This window comes from Zalophus californianus, chromosome 9 (assembly GCF_009762305.2).
Source record: "Zalophus californianus isolate mZalCal1 chromosome 9, mZalCal1.pri.v2, whole genome shotgun sequence".
NCBI lineage: Eukaryota > Metazoa > Chordata > Mammalia > Carnivora > Otariidae > Zalophus > Zalophus californianus.
This window is the reverse complement of record NC_045603.1, coordinates 17,319,356-17,331,817: the sequence shown is the minus strand read 5'-3', so window position 1 is coordinate 17,331,817 and position 12,462 is coordinate 17,319,356. Positions and strand designations below refer to the sequence as shown.

General features: G+C 36.5%; 1 protein-coding gene across 5 annotated transcripts in view; it reads right to left on the bottom strand.

Moving 5' to 3' along the window:
* Positions 1-12,462, bottom strand: part of SLC41A2 (solute carrier family 41 member 2) — a 122,981-nt gene that overhangs the window by 92,436 nt on the left and 18,083 nt on the right. For all 5 annotated transcript variants that reach the window (XM_027593834.2, XM_027593839.2, XM_027593835.2 and 2 more), the window contains exon 2: positions 2,102-2,826. In XM_027593834.2, coding sequence (XP_027449635.1) covers positions 2,102-2,656 — 555 coding nt within the window. In that variant the 5' untranslated portion in view covers positions 2,657-2,826. The remainder of the gene's footprint in view (positions 1-2,101; positions 2,827-12,462) is intronic.

Sequence of the window (12,462 nt, the reverse complement as noted above, 5' to 3'; positions counted from 1 at the left end):
CTCTCATGGTTTGTCTCCCCCTCCGATTTCCTCCCCTTCATTTTTCCCTTCCTTCTCCTAATGTCCTCCATGCTATTTCTTATGTTCCACAAATAAGTGAAACCATATGATAATTGACTTTCTCTGCTTCAAAAAACAGAAACAGAAGGAAAGCTTCCAGACTCATTCTATGAGGCCAGCATTACCTTAATCCCCAAACCAGGCAAAGACCCCATGAAAAAGAAGAATTTCAGACCAATATCCCTGATGAATATGGATTCCCAAAATTCTCAACAAAATCCTAGCTAATAGGATCCAACAATACATTAAAAGGATCATCTTCAATTTCTTTCAACAGTGTTTATAGTTTTCAGAGTACAAGTCTTTCACCTCCTTGGTTGTTTAATAATAGGTATCTAGTATTTTTGGCACAATTGTAAATGGGATTGTTTTCTTAATTTCTCTTTCTGCAATTTCATTATTAGTGTATAGAAATGCAATAGATTTCTTTTATTAATTTTGTATCCTGTGACTTTACTGAATTCATTTATCAATAGTAGTAGTTTTGGTGGAGTCCTAAGGGTTTTCTATATATAGTCTCATGTCACCTGCAAATAGTGAATGTTTTACTTCTTCCTTACCAATATGGATGCCCTTTATTTCTTTTTTCTTGTCTGAATCCTGTAAAAATCCAATATACATCTTAAGACAGTTCTTTCCTATCCTTTCTCCAACTGATGGTGGAAAAATTGTTTCTATTTATGTATGTTTTCCATTTAGATAAAAATGCTATCTGTTAAAAAATTTTTTGGTGTCACAAATGACCTGAGATTTCTTTTAGGGAGCAAGCAATGAAAGACAAGGGCACATAAATGTTATTCTAACACTTTCCCAAAGTCAATCTTTCTCTGACTGATGAATGAAAACTCATAATAACAGAATGCCACATTTTAACAACTTACTACTTTAGAAAGATAATTATATAGTAGGTAATTCCATAACCATACTACATTAAGAATTCCTACAAATCAATAAGTAGCACATATATATTTTAAGATGGATAATAGATACAAAAAAGTAATTCATATAAGAGATATTCATAGAAGAGCTAAAAATCGCCAAGGCATATAAAAACATGCTAAACATTAATAATAATTAAAGAATGTTAATTAAAATATGAAAATATTTCCCTATCAATTACCAAAAGTGAAAATGATCAAGAATATTCAACCCTCATAAGGACATGGAAAAATAAAAGTACATCCACATTGATGGTAGGAGTATAAATATTTGGTGTAATCTTTCTGAAAGTCAATCTGATGGTCTCTATAAAATTTTAAACACATACACTTACCCTAATCCCCAGCAATCCCATTTTTAAAATCTATCCTATGAAAATATTAGTGTAAGTATATAATGATATATTTATAAGGGTATTCATTATAGCATTAGCATGGGACAGTGAATAAGTAAATTTTAGTATGTACATACAATGGAATATGAAGCTCTCATTTTAAAATGCAGAACTTCTTTGTCATTAGTTTGGAAAGATGTCTAAGATATATTATTAAGCAATAAAAATAAGTTGTAGAAAAATATATATAGCACTTCAATTTTTTCTGAAAAAGAAACTCTACACATAGGTATATATGTAAGCATAGAAAAATGTCTGCAAGTAAACACAACAAACCCTTAATGATGATAATCTCTGCAGGAGAAGAGAGTCTGGTTTGAAGAGGAGGAAGAGGGAAGATTTTATCTTCTTATTTAATACTCTGCATTGTTTGAATTCATTTTAACAAGTATATGTTTTTATTTTAAAAAATGAAGTATTTAAATATAACATTTAATGGGTTTTGCACTGTACCCATTTTGGGGTTATTTCACCATTGTAATCCTTTATGAAGAGTCACTTGACAGAATGAGACTATTCTCTTAGAACCTCTAAAGGAAAACAAACAAACAAAAAACACCTAGAAACAGCAGATTCTCTGCTTGAGTGAGCATCCCTTCATTTCACTAAGGGATAAATTAAATCTAAAGTAAATGTTTGAGATTAGTAACCTACACAAAGCACTTTCAACAACAAAGACAGTGAAGATAAACAAAGAGACAAACCCACCTGGACTATATCCAAAACCATGCCGGCTGAAACTGTTCCAAAACCAGCTAGCAAAAATGGCACCAGTATTTGCAGTGCCATGACACCACTGGATTCCTTTGGTGATTTCTGGTTTGCTTCCACAATGGCGTCTTCATCCCCATCACTAGATGCATCTTCATTCTGTAACATGGCGGCAGCTTCTGCAGTGCCCTTTCCATCACAGTAACTGTAGTTGGCATAGTCATCATACTTGGGGCTACAGCTTGCTGGTGTGTGCCCATTATTGCCATGAAAAGACTGCTCTGAGAAATTGTGAAACTCCATGAGCTGCTCAGATCGACTGCTAAAAGTCTGTGCTGCTGTTGATAACCCATCTTGCCAAATACCGTTAGCTTTCTTGTGCCTATCTTCCTGGTTTTTCTGATAAATTACTGGAACCATACTCAACAACAAGTTTAAAAACTTATCAGACTGAATTGTATTTAAGCTTAAAGTCCAGTCTACTAAACCTCCTCCACTACTTGGACCACTACTTGTGTTATTAGTAATAGATCTTCCTTTGCTATTAGTCATATTGTCATCGCAAAAGACCCTGTACTCCTTAGATCTCAAGATTCGTGAACCATTGTAGGTAAATCAGAATCACACAAATGCTGGTTTAAATTAAGATGTTGACTTCATTGTGTAGGAAATAATGTTTCTACTAATAATAGGTGTTTAGAAGTTCCACAGAGCGATTGGATCTGAAAAGAAGAAAATAGAATAATTTTTAAAAATCAGATTAACAATCTTGATACTTAAGATTCTCATATAAAACACACATGTTCTTAAACCAACCTGAAGGTAATGACACTATACTTTGTGGGCTTAAACACATAACTGTTTTGAGCCACACAGCTACTCTGTAAACAGAAATCTAGTACAGAGCTATTGTGCTCAATCTTTGTTAAAAGTGTTTATCTTTGCATACTTTACCTAATTGATACCTATGTAAAGCCATCAAGTCCCTGAAGTTGTACAGGAGACAAATTTATTAAATAAAGTGATGGCTTCTCGGGGGCCTGGGGGGGTCAGTCAGTTAAGTGACTGACTTCCTGGTTTAGGCTCAGGTCATGATTTCATGAGCCGGGAGATCAAGCCCTGGTGTGGGCTCTGCACTCAGCAGGGAGTCTGCTTGAAGATTCTCTCCCTTTGCCCCCCCACCTCAAATAAATAAATCTTTAAAGTGATGGCTTCTATTACTATAGAGAGGTCTCAGAATCAAACTGTTACAACTCTTCACATGTCAGTACATAATAAGAGGTAAAGTATATGGCATTATATTTTAAATATTAAATGGTTACTTTATTTACAACTTAATGTAATATATATTTTATCAAAATGTTATTTTTATTAAAATATGAGGAGACAATGAAAATGCTTGCCATAAAAATACTTGGTAAATATTCTGAATACTGGTAAGGGCATTTATTTCACATATAAAAATACGTTGGAGTCATATTCATACAATTCATTATAATTGACTTAGGAAAACAATCTCTATTATCTACCAAATAACCAAAATGAAAAGGGATTACAGATACTCACTAAATGCTCTACTTTGTAAGCCAACCAAAAGAAAGTTTATAATGCACTTACTACTTATGCTCTTCTCAAAGTTTACTCTGACCCCCAATCCCAGAGTAGGCCCCTGAGTGGCTGGCCAGTGACCAAATTCTCTCTAAAGACTGAGCTAAGAGACACAGACACACACTGTAGCTAGTTCGACAGTGATGGACACTGAAGCTGCCCGACTATTTGGATAGCTGCTACCATAGCTACAGAGGTTTTCAAAGCAATCTACTGCAGTGGGTCTAAAGGTCTCAGGTCAGGAACACCCAGGCCTGCCTTGTACATCCAAGGGCATCCGAGATCAAAATACTGGCACTTATTTGATAATGGGTAGATGACCCCACTGCCCAACTGCACTGCCCACCCCCAAGTGAGACTAAGAATTACTGCTGTCAGTACTGCTGCTTTTAATAAAAAATTATTATATCCTTCAATGTTTGCTGCCAATTCCTTAAAATGTCCATCTCCACTCCTTGGATAGGAAGATCAATAGCAAGGAATGGCAAACAGAGGTATGTAGCAGGTGCTAGGGCCTGTCTCATCTACCTCATCATTCACTCATTTTCTTTCCTTCTTGTGATTGTGGAAGAGTCCTGGAATTCCTACTGGGAAACATTTTAAAATAGATTCTAGGACCCCAGACCTACTGACTCGGATTGTTTGAGGCCTGTACATCTTTCTTTTTAAAGTCCCCAAGGGATTATGGTGCAGACTTCTTATGGACTTGCCCTGAGAATCCAATGAGTAGACTAAGTACTAGTTGCCATTTTTTTGCCACTTGCAGGTTCATCAGTACACCAGAGAAAGGCAGGGTTTAAAGAAAATAAGATGAATGGAACCAGTGTCCAGAGTAAAGCCGAGGAGAAACCAAGTAGTCCCAGAAAGAGAGAGAGGGCCAGAATTGCTGCCTGAGAACCTTCCAGGTATTGAGAGGCTCCGCTGTACTTCTGGAACTTACGAGATTCCCAGCAGCCTTATATGAGTAGATTGAGAGGGTTTCTGTTCCTTCCACCCATTTGTGTCTTTTTAAGGAGTGAGCATTTCACTGCCTCAAGGAGATCTTCAATTAAAATATAAAACAAACCTCAAAGGGATTGAGCTTTAAGACAAGTATATACTACTGAAGGGCCTGTGATGGATACAGGCAGTTTCTTCTTCTTTTAAAGCAGAATTATCCAGCTGATATGGAAATGGAAATGCAGAGAACTGGAGAAATGTGACCAATTAACACTAGACAGAAAAATGAAGGGGAGGGAATGGGGGGGAAAGAGGAATTTCCCAGGACAAGTCAGCTCTGTTAGAATATTTATAGGACATGGCTAAGCACATAGCCAACACAGAGTTGGCCAAGCAGGATCCAGATGCAAAGACACGTCCAGCTCATACTTTTGCTCCTAATATCCTCACTTCAGCATAAGCAATTCAGAAGGTAAGATAGAAGATGGATACTCAACCAGGGCCTCCGTGCACAGAGACCATTAGGTAGGGCTGAAATCCAGCCCAAGGCTCCATTCATGGGGCTGCCTTTCTCTGGAAGGCACTCTGTTTTAAAATTTATACAAATTTCCATTTCCAGATGAAACCGTTCTTTCTCCATTCCATGCAACTCTGATAGGTCTATCAGTCAACGGTATCATACCCTCCAGACCACATAATGACAAGTGGCTCAAGCAGGACCTAAGTTCTCCCCTTTTCATATATTTGTTTTCTTACTATTTCCCAAGTGCCTACTAGATGCTGGGGTTACACCAAATTAACAAAATAGGCACCATTCCTGCTTCTAATGGATTTTAACTTGTAGTGGGGAGGATAAACAACCAGGCGAGCAAACAAATGAGATAATTTGTGATAAAGGCTATAAAGGAAACAGCTGATTTAATGAAGAATGAATAAGTTACAGGGCTACTTTAGAGTGGAAGGCCTCTGGAAGAGTTTTCTTACTTCTCTTTGATGTGACATCATCCTGAAGCTGCCACTTTATCTTCCACCTCAAAAAGTCCCCTCTATCACCACCAACAACATCACTACCACTTTGAAGGGAAGCCCATCTACATTAGAAGAGGATCCACAGAAAGAGAATCAAAGCCAGGAGATGAGAGGGTCTCATAATAATTAGAACCTCTCTTTCATTTATGTAAAGCTCATTCCAGCCCTGTTGTTCTCAATTATATGGGCCAATAACTCTTCACTGTATAAGCTAGTCTGAGTGGTGTTTCTGTCCTTACAGTTTTTTAATAATGCAATTTGGAATTAGTAGGGATTATTACCTTGTTACAGGTGCATGCCAGAGACCACATATCACCATTTTGCGCTGAGAAATATGTGTTTATTTTTATTCTATCCTTCATTTTATCCAGTTAGTGTGTGATGATCAGTTAGCCTAATGCTTGCTTACTGACAAGTTCCATTAGCTCCCTTAAAGACTCCTTAAACTTTTTTCTTTTAAAGACACCACCTAGAACTCACCTAGTAATGGATTACAATCAAAATACTTTGTGATGGATTTAAAATGAGTAATGTACATATAGAGCAACCAAAAGTTGGTTGCTCTATATTATTTACCCATGCATGAGTAAAAACAGGTAATAATTTTAAAAATAACTAAACGGAATTCGGCAAAGTTTCCCCTAGATTTAAGGTACTTAAGTTAAAGAATGCCAATGGAGATATTTATGGGTCACTCCTCAGCTACTTAGTCCGTTATATTAATCTAGTACCAACCTGAGAAGAAACAGTGTCTTTAGAACTTTAATAGAGTGGACTTGGTTTAAAATCCGAATTCTGTGTGTCAGTTACAAAGAAACAAATCTCTAAGAACAAAGAAATCTGCTACTCTACTCGCTAATGGCCAATATTTGCACAAAACAGAAGTTGCAAATTAAAAAACAAACAAAAGCCTGCAGCAGTAGAGTACAAGTAGAATGGTTAAAACTGTGTCTTGGGACTTTTTGTTATCCAAAATTCCTAAATGAAAAAAAATTATCTACACTACTCATCTAGTGTCAGTAAAATATATGGTATGATTCAAAAACCCTAGATTGAGCGGCTGTATCAAATACTATTATTTAGCAGTTTTGTTCCAAAGACTCTTTTTTTTTTTTTTTTAAAGATTTATTTATTTATTCATGAGAGAGAGAGAAGCAGAGGGAGAAGCAGGCTCCCAAGGAGCAGGGAGCCCGATGCGGGACTCGATCCCAGGACCCTGGGATCATGACCTGAGCCGAAGGCAGACGCTTAACCATCTGAGCCACCCAGGCGCCCATGTTCCAAAGACTCTTTAGGTGCTATGCACAGCCAACACGGCGGCAACTCTATTTTAGTGCCTTAGACCCTTGTTACTCAAACTACAGTTTATGGTCCAACAGCACTGGCATCACCTGGGAGCTTGTTAGAAATTCAGGATCTCAGCTCCCATCCCTATTCCAATCTATGAATCAAAACCTGCACTTTTAATAGCATCTCCAAGTGATTTGTGTACACATGAAAGTTGGAGGAGGACCTCTCTGTACATTCAAAAAAGAATCTGATTTATATTCACTACACTAAAAATGAGATGTTGTCAGACTTTCAAATGTGAACGAGGACATGAGCACTGGTAATACATAAAACACTACTAGTGCAACAGTAAACGTTATAGCGCCTTGGCAAACAATGGGCATTATCTAATAAAATTAAAGATGTACATGCCCCACATTCCAGCAATTCCACCCTAAGTTCATACCCTGAAGAGACTCCTGCACTGTACACCAGAAGACACATAAAGGAATGTCCTCAGCACCATTTTCATACTAGCAAAAAACTGGAATTAACTCAAGAGGAAACCTAAATTGTGGGATATTCACACACTGGAATATATGAAAGGTATGATAAACACAAATTTCAAGAGAATGGTTATATTTGGATAAGTGGTATAAAAGCAGATGGGGGCTTCAGAGGTATTGGTTATATTTTTTCAGCTTGATAGTGGACACCTGTTTATTATTGTCCTTTATTTATATACACTACATGAGTGTTTCAGTATGCATGATATTGTAGATTTTATTTTACTCCCATTATTGCTGCCTTCCTGTAAGAGAATTATCTCCACCTGTTGCCACCTTAGTTGAAGGGACTATGAGAGGATTAATGTGAAGAAAAGGGAACTTTACACACTGCTGGCGGGATTCTAAATTTGTACAACCATTATGGAAAACAGTATGGAGGATCCTCAAAAAATTAAAAATAGAACTACCATATTACCTAGTAATTTCACTTCTGGGAACATATCCAAAGGAAACAAAGACACTAACTTGAAAAGATATCTGCACTCCTGTGTTCAGAGCACCATTATTTACAATAGCCAAAACATGGAAACAACCTAAGTGTCCACTGACAGGTAAGTGGACAAAGAAGTTGTGGTGTGTATCTATATATACATATATATATATGTATATATAGATACACATAAACACATAATGGAATATTCAGCCATTAAAAAAAAAAAAGGAAATCCTGCCATTTGCGACAACATGGATGGACCCTGAGGGCATTATGAAGTGAAGTGAAATAAGTCAAAAAGAGAAATGGGAATACCATATGATCTAATTTATATGTACAATCTTTAAAAAAAAAAAAGGAAAAAGAAAACACAAGAAAGAAAAAAACCCCAAACTCATAGAAAAAAGATCAGACTTGCGGTTACCAGAGATGGGGGCGGGGGGGAGGGTGGAACAGATGGGGGAATTTGAGGAAAGAGGTCAAAGAGTACAAACTTCCTGTTATAAGATACGCAAGTACTAGGGAAGTAATGTGCAACATGATGACTATTGTTACCACTGCTGTAGGATATATAAAAGTTGCAGCTCCCCCCACAAGGAGGAGAGAGGTTTTTTTTTTATTCTACCTATAGGTCATGATGGATGTTAACTGAACTTATTGTTGTAATTATTTCACAATATACGTAAGTCAAACCTTTATGCCGTAAACCTGAAACTCACACAGTGATGTATGTCAATTATACCTCAATAAGACTGGAAAAAATATATATATATACATAAAATCTGAAATTTTTAAAAATTATCTTTTTCTATAAAATAAGTGTACATTTTAACACCAAGAATGTAGAAGAGGAGGGGCTCCTGGCTGGCTAGGGAGGAAGAGCATGCGACACTTGATCTCAGGGTCGTGAGTTCGAGCCCCACATTGGAGGAAGAGATTACTTAAAATGAATGAATAAATTAAAACTTAAAAAAATAAAATTAAAAAAAAGAACGTAGAAGGGGCAAAATCTCAGACTAAAAGACAGCCTTCCCATTGAACACATTTAGATTTATGAAGAACTCACTCCATGTTCCCTATGACAGTTTTATCATATGACAGCCTGGTCTACAGAGTCATATCAGGGACTGATTGACTTAAAGGAATATAAACTAGTACCAGGCACCGCTTATGAATTCAACTTCAGTTACAAAAATGAAAAACATTAATGTTCAAATTGTTTGTTTTTAAAAAGTTAGGAAAAAGCAGTGTATTGTATGTGTGTTGATTTAGTAAACCATTATTTCGGAGAAAATCCCCTCCTTGTGCTGGAGGAAGCATTCCATTTCATTGCAAAGGTTAAATAACACACTTGAAAAATCTGGCAGAGCTATAAGTTAGCAGGCCTATCATGCCTAATTACTAAGAAAAACATTAAATGAGAGCTTAATACTTTGTTATAGTCCCATAACAAAAATGTTTTGCGTTACTCTCTTACCAGTATTATCACATTTAGTCAAAACTCTCAAAACCTATCCATCAGCTGGGTATTTTATATTTGTATAAATATATTTGCATAAATTGTATATAGTTGTATAAATTGTGTGCACTCTGCTCCTTTCATTTTCTCTTATTCAAAAGTAGGTAGTAACCAAACAGGATGTATTACGTGGTCAGTTAAATTAGCTTTCAGAAAGGTTATGGCAAACAAAACCAGAGCTCAGCTGGTATACAAATTATTTCCTTGTTTCATAAAAAATACTGGTTCATTCTTTTGAATAATACTCAGTTAAGTACTTAACTGTTTAATCATATTATTGGTTCATAAGGAAGGATTATGTCTATTTAATTTGCTTTTTGCAGCACCCAAACAGCAGGCTGACTTTATGGCTGTTCAGTTTTCTTTAACTATTTTCATTTTAAGCTCTAAACCTGTGTAAACTTAAATCTTCACCAATTTCTCTCAATGATTAACTCATTCCATTTAAGCAAAAATGATGTTTAAAAGCCTTTTAAGTATCAGTTTCATTACCTGAACCTCAGCTTCTCCATTTCTTATCCACAATTACCTTTTCCTGAAGAATTTACCATCAAATCAGCACATACCCCAAACAGCTCCTAAACACACCCTTCTGGTTTTCTCTTGTTCACCCCAACATCACTCTCTGCCATTCTACCGTGACCTCATGCCAAACCCGCCTCCCTTGGGTGCTCATCAGAACCCAGGAGGACACCCTAGTCCCATTTATGGAGATCAGAGACCTTGACTGCTTGACTACTGAGTCATACGCAAAAACTCTCTTCTCCATTCAAGCTAGCCCTACAGCTATTACTAAAATCATTTCTCATTTTTAGCCCTTTGATTTCATCATTCTCATCCACTGGGCTCCCTACACTGCTTATTTGGGGTTCCTAATGTTTCACACTGACTCAATGCCTTCTACTAGATCACCTAAACCAGGTAAATTATTCTAAGTTTCCTTTATTCAATCCAATTTCTTTCATTCAGCTTTTCCACTTCTATACTTTCTACCCAATTTTTCCTAACACCTAGGAACTTTCACCTCATTCAATGATAAAAGTATCCAACCTCAAAGAAATCTACCCAAATTAATGTAAAATTAAGGGTACAGAGAGGAAAGAACAGTCAAAATTAAAGCCAAAAATACAGTTAGCAATCTTCCTATCACTTACAGTTTAAAGAGAATTTTTTTTTATTTTTAAAGATTTTTTTTTATTTATTTATTCATGAGAGACAGAGAGAGAGAGGCAGAGGGAGAAGCAGGCTTCCCGCTGAGCAGGGAGCCTGATGCGGGACTCGATCCCAGGACCCCGGGATCATGACCTGAGCCGAAGGCAGACGCTTAACCATCTGAGCCACCCAGGTGCCCTAAAAAAGAGAATTTTTTTTTTTAATGAAAGGTGTATCCATTTGGTTGTACAGTGCCAATTTCCACATGAAAGACATGACATGTTGCGTTTCCTGTGATATTTTAACATATCACTTGGCCCTCAAGAGAAATCTAAAATGATGATGTAAAAGAAATCTCAAGAATTCTGAATGCACTATCGCTGCTTGGCAGAGGTATATAATTCATGGTATCCAGTTAAGAATGTGTAAGTAGAAAAAGTGTATGAATGTCTTCTGCTCATGTCCTATATCTAAACAAGGAATAGGAACTACCCACGGTAACAATTCTAAGGAATGAAGGTGAGCCCACTCAATAACTGTCCCACAGAATTTATAAAGTGTAAGTCTCAAATTGGTCCAAACAACAGCTTAGTTATAGTAATTTACATATCTTATAAATTTTTATCACTCTTCAGCTCCTTTAAAAGTGCTTAGAAACTGAGGGGTGTCTGGGTGGCTCAGTCAGTTAAGCATCCGACTCTTGCTTTCAGCTCAGGTCATGATCTCAGGGTCCTGGGATCAAGCCCCATGTTCAGCGCTGGACTGGGAGCCAAGTAGGCTTGGGACTCTCTCTCCCTCTCCCTCTGCCCTTCCCCCTGCACCCATGCACATGCACTCTTTCACTCTCTAATAAATAAATAAAATCTTTTTTACAAAAGTACTTATAAAGTGGAATATAAGACAGACTACCTCACAAATACTGTCCTCCCTGGTTAAAAGGGTCACCTCCAAAGTACAATGAAAGTATCTCCCTGCCTTTTTTTTTTCTTTTTTGGCTAAAATACATAATTAGCTTATTTTAAAAATCTTGACTTCTTTGACTTAAATCGGATCTAAGCACTCACATAAGTTTTATTTAGGTAGAAGGTAGTGATATCAATCTTTCTTGGCAAGTTAGGAAAAACTGGGAGAAGTGAAAGGACAATTAACTGCCATTTTAGTAACACTGAATTGCTGTAAAATTGGTGGTCCTGATAATTCCCTAACAAACACAAAAGCTTGAGAAGTCACGGACATAATTCAGCTACTGATATCCAAAAACTAGCTGACTGCATAAAACAATCACTCATTTCCAAGATTGCCCACTGACAGAAAAGAGTAATGTCATAAAATTTATCAATTCTTTCTATATGCCTAAAAGACAACCAAGCATTTGTAAAGAATTTAAGCCCAGAGAAATAATCAGTGGGTATAATAAATCTTCTGTATGATAAATTCTCAACACATCTCAAATAATTTTTCAAAGAAAACCAGATCCACAGCAATTGACTTTGTTTTCAGAATCACAACCCTCAATTCCACTAATTAATTAATTAATTTTTGGAAGAATGATTTAGAAGGATATGCCAAAACAAGCTAATGAATCAACTAAAACACAATTTGCAGTTAAGCCGTTTCTATTTATTGAGAAAATGTTGACAGAATAAATATGTGTGTCCAAAGAACTAAGTGTATTGCATAAACAAAGTACAATTTATGCTACCAAGTGCCATCAGTTAAATTATATCTAGTCCCTATCAAACCAACTAAAAAATGGGGGGGAGGGGATTCAATCATTTAACTAGATATTCTGATTAAATTCACAGCAATACACAAATTCTTTTTATAACACAGGAAGCCA